This window comes from Podarcis liolepis, assembly GCF_965112155.1.
Source record: "Podarcis liolepis genome assembly, chromosome: 16".
In the NCBI taxonomy this organism is placed as follows: Eukaryota; Metazoa; Chordata; class Lepidosauria; order Squamata; family Lacertidae; genus Podarcis; species Podarcis liolepis.
In genome coordinates, this window is record NC_139567.1 from 32,920,123 (window position 1) to 32,933,362 (window position 13,240).

Sequence of the window (13,240 nt, forward strand, 5' to 3'; positions counted from 1 at the left end):
TATAAATTATGTCTGCTTCAGCCAGCAGGTGAAGAGGAGGAGGGATTGCCAAAGAGTGTCTGAACTTGTGGTTAAGGTCAGCTGTCAGAGACATGCCTTCTCCTTCTCAGGCATTCCCCCTCTCTTTGACTGAAAAGGGGAAAGCTTTGAAGGCGCCACTCCGCCGCACACAACATTTTGTTGCGAGGGAAGGGGCTCTCTTTCCTTCTGACTCACTAGTGAGCTGTTTTTCTCACTTCTCATGAACATCAGATTTGGAATGAAAGGAAATCGATTAAAGGTAAAGACAAATCTAGAGGCAAATCCTCCCACAAGGTACATAACACAACTTCTATTGACTTCATGGGAATGTGGTGCATATACTTGAATTTAGTGCTTAAATAAAATGGACAGAGATATGGGGGGAAACATGATAGTGCGGCGCAGCAATGGATCTCAGCACAGCTGGGGCATTTCTGCCAATACACGTCCCCTGCTATTTAGAGTGTGCAAAAAGTAAGGGAATCTCTTGGGTAGAGGTGGAAGATACGGTGAGGTGACTGGTGCATAGCAACATTGCAGAGTGACACAGTTCCTGGACTCATTTTTGTCGTGCATAAAACCAGCAAACATGGAACAAGGCAGTGGATGAATTAATCAGAGAATCTGATCAGCTGCCATCCATTGATCTTACGGCCAAACACTTTTAAATTAAGCAAGTTGCAAAATTGTCTTTTCCTTGGCAAGCTGCTGTCTGGTTTTGTGATCTGGAGTTCATGGGCTGGCTTGGTGGTGGTGCTTTCAAGAATCTCAAGTCTTTGCTAGTCCTGCTTGCTGGGAGAGCTGCCACAAGGCAGAATACATAGTGCTGGGCTAGATACAACCAACTTTGTATTCAGCATGTATTCATGGAAGGTATGAAGTATTCTAAAAAGAAAGGTGCTGGGGCTGAAACTCCCTAGAAACTGGAGTCTATGGCTGAAAATCTTTCTCCGCCCTCCACCCCTCAGTCATGGATCCTTAAACATCACTTCCTTGTTAACAAGCTTTACTAGTGATATAAAAACCATAGCAGTTAAATTTTGATATGTGATGTTTGGCCAGCTATGGCTTTGAAAAGGAGCTAGCTTTTCAGATGAAGCACTGAAATTGGTTTTGTTGGGGAAAGCTGTATAGATGTAGGTACTTAAGAGGACAGGACGTTGTTGTTGTTGTTGTTGTTACTAGGTGTGTCCAGCTTGTTTTCTACACTCTTGTAGTAGAGATATTATAAGGACCAGAAGATAGGCCTTCTCTACCCCATTGCACACCAGCCTGTTGCTCTCTTGATGTTTTGGAATACAACTCCCATCAGCTTATTAGGATATCAGGCTGGCAATGGCTGGGCCTAATGGAATTGCCCCTGTTGTGGGTTTGGTTGAATTAGTTCATAAGAAAGGGAAAGCAACTCTGTGTCTTCTTGATTAGCTGAAAGGGAAGAAATTGGCCAAAAGGGTCAAGTTCAGCAGAACAAGTTCCTATACAAATAAAATCCACATTTATTGTGTCTTGTCTCTAGAACCTGAAAACCCTGAAAGGTCAAAGAATGTATTAGTTGTGATATTCAGTAGTTATTCATAATGTCAAAAGTCATGCCTAAAAGGTAGATCTAATGCAATACTAGTGGAGGCATGCAGCCTTAAATTATCTTGCCTTACCCAAGGAAATAGGGGAATGTCATTTACGCAAGTTTGTATTGACCTGCAACTTCATGGAGAGTCTTGTAATAACTTTGCATGAGAGGTGGCAAGGAAAGAATGGTTCAGTTAAGGGATTTAAAACAATGAGATCTATTTACTTTCACCACCTGAGTTTTCAAATTTTGTCTTTTTTGGGGGGCAAGAGTATCCGGGCATGGTTAAAATTATGGTCCCTCTTTCTTTTTCATTGATAGAGGGAGCTTGATGCCACAGCGACAGTGTTGGCAAACCGCCAAGATGAAAGTGAACAATCAAGAAAGAAGCTTATTGAACAAAGCCGTGAGTTCAAGAAAAACACTCCAGAGGTAAGCTGTGATGTTAATTCCGCAAATCTCTACTTCCCAGAATATTAACAGACCCACAATTTCCCCCCCATTGAAACAAAGTTGTGTGTCTTGTACTTGCAGATTATTCATTGGAACTCATATTTTAAGCTTGGGGTATATATAACTTTGGGTGTGTGTTTCTGACTTGACTAGAAGCAGTCTAAACTATAACACTGCCTTTATTCACATTGGGAATCAGCACGCATATGAGAGAGAAAAAATTCTACTGCTTTTATGTTCCTGTAGTAAACATCCATAAAATTAATTAATAATATAAGGCCACTTAAACTGAGCAGATTCAAAATTTTAATGACCTTTTTGTTGTACCTAGGAAAATAATAATATATTAATAGACAGCTCTTTGGGCATGTTAAAAGTAGCTTTTCTGTTATACGCATAATATTTAATGTTAGGGACATGTTTGCTATAGAGTTGTATCTAAAAGCATATATTTATTAAAGCTTTGACTTGGTTTGAAAGTATAATTTAAAGTACAATAAGTGTGCTTTATTGACACACACACACACACCCCTCACCGCAACATAATTTCAGTTGACATGCCTTTGGCTATTGGAAAAAGCTCTGATATATTTATACAGCATATAAAATTAACATGGCATTTTAAAAGTTGCACTTACTAAATAATAGGTTAAATAAACATGCTAAAACAGATCTAAGTCAGTTTAGGATGTCAGAAAAATTCAAATAAAACTTGTCCAGAAAATTCACACCAATGAAATCACACAGAGTTGGCCCCACTCCACCCCACCCCTCTTTTGGCCATATTTACCTTGCTTTCTGCATCCATTTGAAGTTAACTATTTCATCGTTGGCTACTGTTAAGAATCCATTAAGGCAGTGCTTAATGCTCTGGGGATGTTTTCACTCCATGAATGTACGTAATGATTATGTGCTATGTAGGTTAACAAACCATAGTGAATTCATGTCTCAGCTGCAGCATTTCATAAAGTGAATTTTACCAAAGTGATTTTTACTAAGGTCCTGTGACCAATTGAAAATGTGGAATATCTATGGCCTGGTAAAAGTAGCTCCTCATGTTAGCTTTATTGCATTAGGTAAGATTACAATCTTTTCTGTATGGGCAGAAAGCACATTTGAAAGGTTCTTCCGTGTAGTGGTGTTGAGATTGCAAAGATCAGCAAGTATAGAATGGGAAGTGTTTTGCTATCTTGGTTGAGTAAATGTGTTGTGCAAGCATGAGCATAGCCCACCGTTTTTCATTTTGGTACCTTTCAGAAAGTAGCTGAGCTGCAGCGCAGTGGAAGAGCATGTATTTTGCACATTGAAGGTCCTTGGTTCACTTTCCTGCATTTGTACTTCAACAAAACTTGCGTGTTGGGCTGGAGATATCCCTGTCTTGAATCCCTGGATAGCTGCTGCTAGTGAGGGTTGCTAATACCAGACTAGACAGACAAGTGTAAAGAATTCATGTGTTCCAAAGTCTGTTTGCCTAGCAAAGTGCTTGATTTTCAAGATGTAAATTCTGAAATTCCTTGACTTTTAAAAATACTACTTTCTGGCTGCTGTTCTGAGATGTGAGATGGACCACTTGATTTAACTGAGAGAATCGTAGAAGACAGCTTTGGTGACGAGGAGAAGAGTAAGGCACTTTTAGTACCGGGAGCGGGGGAATACTAAAATAAAAGAGTCTCTAACAGTGGCTAATCTGTGGCTTTCAAGATATTGTCAGACTACAGCTTCTATTGTCTCTGACTTTTGGCTGTACTGATTGTGACTGATGAGAGTTAGAGGCCCAATAGCACTCAAAGGGCTACAGCCCCCCCCCCAATGCCCTAACACAATAGCAAAAACCAAACCAACTGTTTTGATACCATAATTCACAGCTAGTGAATTTGCGGTGAACTTTCACAGTGATGACAGAGACAATGTCATCTAGACAGTGTTGGATGCAATAAGGTAGAAGAAAATATTTATATTTATCCTATACTTTTTGAGTGTTTGTGTTACACAGATCTGTTGTTTGGAACATGAACAAATATTGATTTGTGTAGCCGAAGCTATTACAAAAACACAAACTATGTAAAGAGATTGCATGTAATGTGCCCACATGAGATTAAACAAAAAAACCTTTGTATATTGCAGCTTCTGTCTGTTGTTCCTTAAATGAGCCTGCAGCATGTTAGGATTCAGAAGGCCCAAAATAATAAAGTTGCACACATTTTGTGTTGTTGTTTTGGTGTGGAGTTGTTTGCAAATAATGTAATGGAGAACCTATTTGCTCACTCTGCAAAGGGGTTTCACCCTTTTGACTTAACGAGTTTTGTTATTAATCTATATACCGTATTATACACACTTCTTTTAAGAGCTAAACATTGAAGTGGGGCCAATTAAAGAATCGTAAGAGACCTGTCTCAGCTGCAGCATGCTTGATAATGTAGTTACTTCATGCAAAGACTGAGGACACAACTCAGGCAGCAAGAACCGACAGGGCCATCTTGTGCTCTCGCAGGTGATTACAGGCACCAGTGGGTAGCAGCTCTCATTGCCACAGCCAGGGAAGGTATCAGAAGAACTGCTTAGGCCAACAGAAGCATTCACAAGGCCTGACACTTTGCTGTTGTTGAAACGGATGGCATTGCAAACTTTGGGTGTTCCAGACTAAATGTGAGTTCCTTGTCAAACTGAACTCAAACATTCAACTCAACTGAGATGAATTATATTTCTAAGATTTTTATCCTGTTCCTTTATGGAACCAATTTCAACATAGTTAATGCATTTACAACGTAATTCTGTGCATGTTTTCTCAGAAGAAAGCCTACTGTGTTCAATGGATTTTCCTCCTTTGTAAGAAACGTTACCACTGAGTTATGCCTCTTCCTCAAAGTAGATTATCTTAACTGTTGTATATAATGATTCTATGAAAGTGAACCATTCCCTAAAAAGAATTTCTCTTTGCCTTTTACTCCAGCACACGAGAGTCAGCATATACTAGTAGGGCTTTAAAGCATGTAACTAAAGTGAAATAAAGGAAAATAGTGACATTAATTTGTTTAAATGGGCAGACTATGTGTAGGTTCTAGGGATGCGGGTGACGCTGTGGTCTAAACCACTGAGCCTAGGGCTTGCCAATCAGAAGGTTGCCGGTTCGAATCCCCGCAATGGGGGGAGCTCCCGTTGCTCGGTCCCTGCTCCTGCCAACCTAGCAGTTCGAAAGCACGTCAAAGTGCAAGTAGATATATAGGTACCGCTCCGGCGGGAAGGTAAACGGCGTTTCCATGTGCTGCTCCGGTTTTGCCAGAAGCGGCTTAGTCATGCTGGCCACATGATTCGGAAAAACTGTCTGCGGACAAACGTCTGCTCCCTCAGCCAGTAAACTGAGATGAGCGCCGCAACCCCAGAGTCGTTTGCAACTGGACTTAACTGTCAGGGGTCCTTTACCTTTTTATGTGTATGTTCTACTTCTGTTTCCAACAAGCAGGATGGAGTCCTAGGCATTTGACCATTTGTTTGTTTGTTTATTTAAATATTTATAAATCATACATTTCTTTTTTAAAAAACCCAGAAAAGCAGTATACAGCATACATTAACTTTAATAGAACAAGTAAAAACTGGTTGGAAGAAACTGAGTTATTGAGAACTTGCATTCCTGTTTGCATATGCTTGAAGTTACAGTAGATGGAGACTGGGAGGAGCTTTGCTATACTGCTAGATTTGCACCAGAGGAAATTATTTCCCAGTTTTGGTACTACTGTGAAGGTTAGTATCAATTCCTTGAATTTTGGGGGTGAAGGATAGTAAACTTAAATGAAATAGGACCCAAGCCGTATGGCCTAGTCAGCAGGCCCCATTCAGAAGCCTGGTGGGCCACATGTTGGAATTATAAATTAAATTACAGGGTGGTACACATACACAAATGGGGGTAGGTTACTGGTCTACCAGTAGGTAAAACTCCTCATTTCAAAATGTTTATTGATGTAAATGGTATTAGCAACAAACATGGCCTTCAAGGCAGTCCATTGGGTTATTTTATAGAGCCTACAAAGCTGTAGCTAAGTCTCTTTAATATCCTGGTTTGTCCTGCTTGAATCTTGGTGGCACACAATGGGTGGGGAGAGAGGAAAGGCGTTTCAGACAAGGTCATGCCAGAGCTTTAATTTTTTTCAGTTGCCTTGTTGATTTCTATGCAGCAGACAGACAGTGACAGTCAGTGTTGGAGTATCTGGGTGAACTCCTTAGGATTGTTTCCCTCTCACATTTTTCCCTGTCTTGTCACAGGTTTAGTAGTTTAAGCATCTCTTGGCTTTTAGCTTTCCACATACTGCTGTCCTGGGTGCCTAAAGAACTTTCTCAGAATCCGTTGCAAGTAAACTGGTATTTAGAAGAACCCTAGAGCAGAGCCCCACTCTGCTGAACTGTCAGTGGCAGTTACAACTCTGCAATGTCTGCAGACTGGGCTCTTAGGATGTTCCAGAGATCAGAGAGACTCGATCGAGTATGTTCTTTTTGTAGCTCTTTTAGCAAATTCAAATCTTTTCTTCTGGGCTGCATGCTTTCCAACTGCACAGAGATCAGGTGCCCTCAGGAACAGAATCTGCCTTACCAACCACCTTCTGAGACCTTGCATGGGACCAGCTGCCTTAGCAGCAGGAATGCAACCTCTCCTAAGACTAAGCCCCTGCTGCAGAAGTATTGCATATTTTTTACACCAGTGGTTTGTTTCTGTGCTTCGGCTTATTTTTACTACAGTATTTTGGAGATGGATGCATTTGTAATATGTGTAGCGCGTGCAGGTATTGCTACCACTGAAGTTAGGGAAAAAAGTTTTCTAAATCTTTAAATTCAAAGATTTATTCAGCTGATCCTCCCCTCCCTCTGGGTCTTATTACATTATCTTGGAAAACATCTGGTGCCATATGTCTGTGTTCCGGCTAATGTAGCATAGTTTGGGAGCAACAGCCAGCGGCTACATCCCTCAACAACTTGACGCAGAAGTTTGATACTGATTGCTACCAAAATGTATGTCTTGGTTGAAAAGACCCTGTGAAAGGAACTTCCAGTGACTTGGCCCCAGTTTTCTTCGAACTTCTTTTTGGCAGGTATGTGTGAGGAGTGCTTCAGGTTACTTCATTATGCATTCAGAATATTTAAGTTCATGTGTTGTGAAATGGCTTGCATATGAATTGCTTCAGCTGACAGGAATCTTGTTTCACTTCCAAATTGGTAATGTGAATTATATGGATATCTTGTGCCATCTCAATATGTCTCTAGGGAGCTTGCAAAAATGCCCCAGTCACTTCTAGAATAACCAGCCCACTACCAGTTTAACTAGTCAGTATCTAAAGCACAACTCAACACTTTGAGATCAGTATTCCTTTGTATGCCCCACTAAAATGAATGGGAGTTAGTCAATAATGCGAGCAGATTATAATGTTGAAAGAGCAATGCACATGTAATGGAACAAACATGCTCAGTCTCCGCTTGTGCTGGGAACCCCCCCCCCCACAATACTACTGCTTTTTACCCTGTTTCAGATTAATATTGCTTGGCCTTAGTCCTAGTTAACCCAAATTTAGGGGGTGCTCCAAAACTGAGTTTTGGAACCCAGGCCCTGAACTTCATGTGAGCTTTTGTTAACATCAGACATACCAAATGTGTGGGATTTGTTCACAAGAGGGAAAGGTCTGGATGGGGAGGGAGCGTGCTGTCCCATGACCCATCCCTGATTCTTTAACCCTTATTAAAGAGGGTCAGCTGTTGCTGCATTTGTGCTGGGAGAATACTGGCTCCCTGTGAAACTGGCTGCAGAACTGAAGCGACTCCCTCCTTCATGTGCTCCCTTTTATATATCTGTTGAGAAAAAGCAGCTAGATTTTGAGCAAGCTCGGGAGAGAGCTTTGTTGCATTGTTAAAGCAATGGGCCCTCTGGGGAGTTAGTCTCTCATTGTAAATAAGCAGTGAATGCTCAGAGGTAAAATTTATGAGTTAACCTTGCTGTGAGAGTTTGAGTACAACTGACAAAAGGTGATATTTCTGGACAAGGCCTCGCTAGGACTGTACATTAGGTTCTGTTACATAATGGTGATATCATGCATTTGAATTTTCTGCAGTTAGTCACTTTAATAAAATAGTTAATTATAGGGTGTTCTGGCCATTTTAGGATTAAGACTGTCTGAAACATATACTGTGTTAAAATCAGGAGGTGGGGGGAAGAGGCTTTAATTAAAAACAGCCATTTTGTTTTGCCAGCTGTGCAGCTTCTTACAGGTCCTGCAGCTCATCATCTAAGCATCCCTTATTAATTTTTGAGAACGTGGTTGATCTTGATAATTTAGAATCTCCTCAAGTCACTCAGGAGCTCGAATTGACCACATAATTGCTAGTAGAAATACTTATTTTATAAATGGCTTTTAGCGGCTTTGTTCTGCGTGCCCAGGAAATCATCAGAAGTGGGAGTTTGGGGGGTTAATGTGGATCAAAAAGCTAAAGGCATTTTTTATTTGTTCAAGCCTAGAACTGGGAATATCGAAGGGAGAAACTGAGTTGGCTCCCTCTCAGTTTTGCAGTGCAATTCCACTGTAGCCACAAATGGTGTCTGAAGATGTTGGCTTAAAAAAAATAGCCATTTGCAGCTGCACCTGTTTAAAAGTCTGATTGGTTGCAAGATTCAGGCCCTCTCTACACTGTATTGCATTTAAAGCAGTATCATGCTACTTAAACTGTCATGGCCTCCCCCAAAGAATCCTAGTTCGCTAACACTGCTGAGAAGTGTTAAAACCTGGACAGTATGTATGGAGGTCCTGGGTTACCCAGACAACAAGACCCCCCTCTCGGCCTCACTGATGTGGTCCTAAGCAAAGCAGTTAGAGTTGTCTGAAACTTTTCAGCACCCTTAACAAACTGACTCACCTGAAACCATGGAAGGGAGGGGGAGTTTTTCTGAGGGCGTGTAATGGTTGCTATTTCAAAATCGGAAGCTTTTTAGCCATTGGAGTGAAAGGTGTCCCCCTTCAGAAAACAAGGAGGCTCAGCTACAAGAGGTTTTGTGAACTTACCACTAGTATGTCCAAATCCCCATTAGCCATGGAATGTGCTGACCTACAGCTCTTGGCAATGGTCAGATGATTGTGCTAAAATGGATTGGGGAATATGTCCTTATAATTGTGAGTGGGATCCGTGTGTCATGGTATTAGATGTTAGGGGTTTAACATCGCTTCAGAAGCCTGGGTGATCCCCCTATCTGCCATTGCTGCTAATGATGTCTGAACTGCCTCTGCCTGAAGTGACCTCTGCTCCCTTTCTGACTATTTTCCTTTGGGCAAAAGAGGCCCTTGGAAGTTTGATTGCCGGCCTCATGGCCATTTCCTCTATCCGGCCTGCATGTGTGCTCAGTGGTGAGGCATGGAAGTGAGAGAGTGGGCTTTTACTGCCCATCGGACATCTGTTTTCTAGACTCTGATGGTCAAATCCAGTTGGAATCTGAAATCGCACAGCAGAGCCTTTGAACAGAACCAGCAGTAGGTGTGCTCTGAGCATAAACAGCTTCTAACTGGCCTGGAAAAAGAGAATCTTGCATGCTGACAGAAAACTGAATAAATGAACTCTCAAACAGAGCACCTTAACACTTACAGAGTTGTGATGGCCCCCTGCTGACCCCCAAACTCTCTCCTAAGTAAATGGAAATTTTGAACCATGGGGAAGTTTTCTCCCGAAAAGCATATGATCTCACTCCCAGGGTCCTAGAACTGCCTAAGAGGCATCTGGTTAATTACACCATGGACTCTCTCTTTTTGGCTTTCCGAGTTTGCCCTAAAATATTTTGTGTGCGGTGGCAGTGATTTATTTCAATTGCTGTTTATTTCATTAGACTCCCCCCCCCCATGTTGTATGATAGCCAAATCAGATATTTTCTTCTGAAGCAATATACGATGTTTTAAATATATTGCAAAACACGAACAAAGTGTCTATGATTGCCTTTTCTCTATGATATGGTGATAGAATTAGGTTTAAGGATTGGAATTAATTTTACGTGGTTTTATTTTTTAAAAGAGAGCGAGCGAGAGAGAGATCAACTGCATGTTAATAGATTTGGTAGTGCTCTCTCCCACCCTTGTAAAAAACCAGACAGGACCTGGGTTGTCTGTCTAGTGTTTCACATAATTCAGTGCCAGCATCTAACCTTTAGGTGACACCTATAAAAGACAGACAGACACAAACATGTATCAAATTCCTAGGCTTCAATTCTTTTGTACTTTTGGACCTGTGTTTGTTACAACTCCGGGCATGTTCCAGCTAACACTAATCACAAAGTGACTATATACATAGGAAGACATCTCTTTGCCCCCTTGCATCTATGTGTGGTGAGACTGGAAAGGAGCACAGAGTTCAGGCTTTTCTCACCTTGGCCTCCCTTACTTTTGAAACAGGTTGAGGGATATCACAAGTAACCACAGGATGTCCTCTCGCTTTTCTGTGAGAGAGGAGCAGTCCCCAAGTATAAATTTGTAGGTTGATATTATGAGGTATGAAACTTCACATAGACTGCATTTCCCCCCCCCCCAACCACAGAGCTTACTGTGAGTGCAAATGAGCAATTTTCAGTATTATGTGAATACTGACAACTGCATTTTTTTCATGTACCTAAAATAACTGAATGTTTGATTTATAAGAGATCGAGTTGTACCATATATTCGTGTGTAGAGGGAAATCGTTTGAACATCAGTTTTAAATATTAGGGTCTTGAACAGATTATGTTTAAAATGGATTTCTAAAAAGTATGCAGGAATAAAGAGGAAGAAATTCCCATAGAAAATAAAAATACGTTATCAACTCTTGGGATTCTAATTTGGCAGTGATTTGGGGGACAGGGAATGGCAATCTAATTAGGAGTGCCCATGATTTTATTTGAACGGGATTTTAGACCATTTTTAGAAAGAATGTGTTAGTTTTCTGACATTGTGATGGATAGCCTTGACTTGAAATAATTTGATCCCAGTGTAGTTCCAGATGATGTTGGACTCAATCTCCCACCAAACCGAGCCAGCATGACCCAGCGTTCAGGGATGATGGGAATTGTAGTCAATCAGCACCTGCAGGGTTCCCCCAATAGAGACTATGAGGGGACTGTGAATGAATATAGAGATCAGATGCAAATAACATTTTAAAGTGAGCTCTATCTGATTTCTTTCTTTGAATGAGAACACTTTAGCACTTTCCAGCAAGTGCTAAAATGACTAACTGGGTCATGTAGCATGTTGCAAAAATTATTGCAATTATTGCGCCCTGATCAGAGGAAGTCTGTGGCTCCTGTTGTTATTCTCCTTAACTCCTCATTGGGAGGAGTTTTCAGTATTCTGTAGAATATTGTTATTGGCTGGTATATGTATATCCACCAGTCCCTTGCATTTGAGAATTGCTGCTAAAAATGTGTCCCTATGGAAGGATCTGGGCTTGGAATAAATGCTACCTTTTTCTTTTCTGCCAGCCAGTGGTGTTCCTCCCTTTTTTGTGGTTGGTAGGTAACTGGTTGACAGGAAAGCCTCCCCTGCAATTTCTCGCAACTATCGTGAGTGTGATCTATGTGTTTATGCAAGGTTAAGCGGTTACTCTTGAAACTACAGTGTAGCGGAGCAATAATGTATGTATTTTACATTTTGTCAACATATTCTAAAATTTGATTGTTTGATTGGTTTACTGGCTGGGCAGAAAGTTTGCTTGCTTTAATAAAGATGATTGATTTATAAACAGAAGTTTAAAAGTGGTTCAGTTTGAAGCTAACTGTAATCAGTAATTGCCAAGTTGAATGAGCAAATAGCTGGTGATGCAAAATCTTCAATCGATCTTTGTTCAGATCTAAAGCAACTTGTCTGTTGTTGTAAATTGTAACATACTTGCAATCTTCAAACTGGGAGAACAGAAAAGTTATATTAGCATGCTTTGCTAATAGGTCTCAACACCTATTAGGGCTTCTTTCTGACCATCATATTTGAAAGGTGGAGAGGATTTGAGCTTTTATTATTTATTAAGGATTGTTTTATTCTGTCTTTTAAATTTCCAGTATGTACTGCAATAACAAAGCTCAACAAGAATAACCACAGCATAAAAACTCTTAAAACAACAGAAACTAACTCCGATTCAAGCAGCAAATAAGGCAGATAATAATGCCTGAATGTTGCAGAACCAATTTATTGTGGCATGAGTTTTGTAGACAGGTGCTTGCTCCATGTTGAAGATGGAGGTGAAGAACATCTCCCCCCTTCAGTAATCCAGTCCCCTGGATTGGTACTGTAACTCCCCGGTGATGATTGCTACTTCTTTTTGTATCTTGAATCATTGGCAATAGTCGTATCTGGAAATAAATTAAGAGGAAGATTATATTTGCTAAAAAAAGATTTCAGAAGACCATCAAACCCAACCCAGCCACCCCAAGGAAGGAGCCTCCACCCCTAAGCCCCCTCTCCCCGTTTGTGTCTAACAGGAAACTCCCCCCTCGAGAGTTAGTTATAAGCAAATTTAGGGACACGTGAAGTAAAGAAATGAATAGAGATTTTTTAAAAATAACAACTGTTGGATTCTTTTTCAATTAATGCATTTTCAGTGTTGATGAATATATGGAAAAATGAAATTACACTGCTATCCTGCCGTGTCTCCAGTGTGACGATAAATCAATTTTTTTCCCTTTTAAAATGTCTGGCCCTGTAATTTATGTTTGCTTAAGCCATTACTAAATTCGTAGTAGGTGTTTTAGTTGGCAAGCATCAGTCCAGGGACTTTGTGGACGTTTACTTTTTTATTTTTATAAATACTGTGCTTTTGTTCTTGGCCAAAATGAAGTGTGGAAAAATATGTGTGTTTTTTGTTAATTGCAAAAATTGACTTGTTTCTGTCTTCTTCTAAAGCAGTGGTTTTCAAACTTTTTTTTTCTAGGCCACACTTTCAGAATAAAAATTTGCTCGTGCCACACCAAATTTTTTTATTGATAAGAAATACATTGCAACACAAAAATAAATAACAACCAGCAGTGCTTGATTTTGAACAGATATCTATCCATATTCGTCTGCAAATAAAATTATTTTGATACTATGCAGTACTTTACCATACTACTCTGAAATGTTTAGATGCTTATTTTATTGTCCTTGAATCTTCCTGCCATGCCAGAGTGGTATGCCACACCTTGATTGATTGATTGATTGATTGTTAAATTTATATACCCAGAGA

At 40.4% G+C, this 13,240-nt stretch overlaps 1 protein-coding gene across 15 annotated transcripts in view; it reads left to right on the forward strand.

Moving 5' to 3' along the window:
- The window catches only part of CUX1 (cut like homeobox 1), a 276,461-nt gene that overhangs the window by 59,371 nt on the left and 203,850 nt on the right, over positions 1–13,240 (forward strand). For all 15 annotated transcript variants that reach the window (XM_083479155.1, XM_083479160.1, XM_083479159.1 and 12 more), the window contains exon 2: positions 1,913–2,023. In XM_083479155.1, coding sequence (XP_083335281.1) covers positions 1,913–2,023 — 111 coding nt within the window. The remainder of the gene's footprint in view (positions 1–1,912; positions 2,024–13,240) is intronic.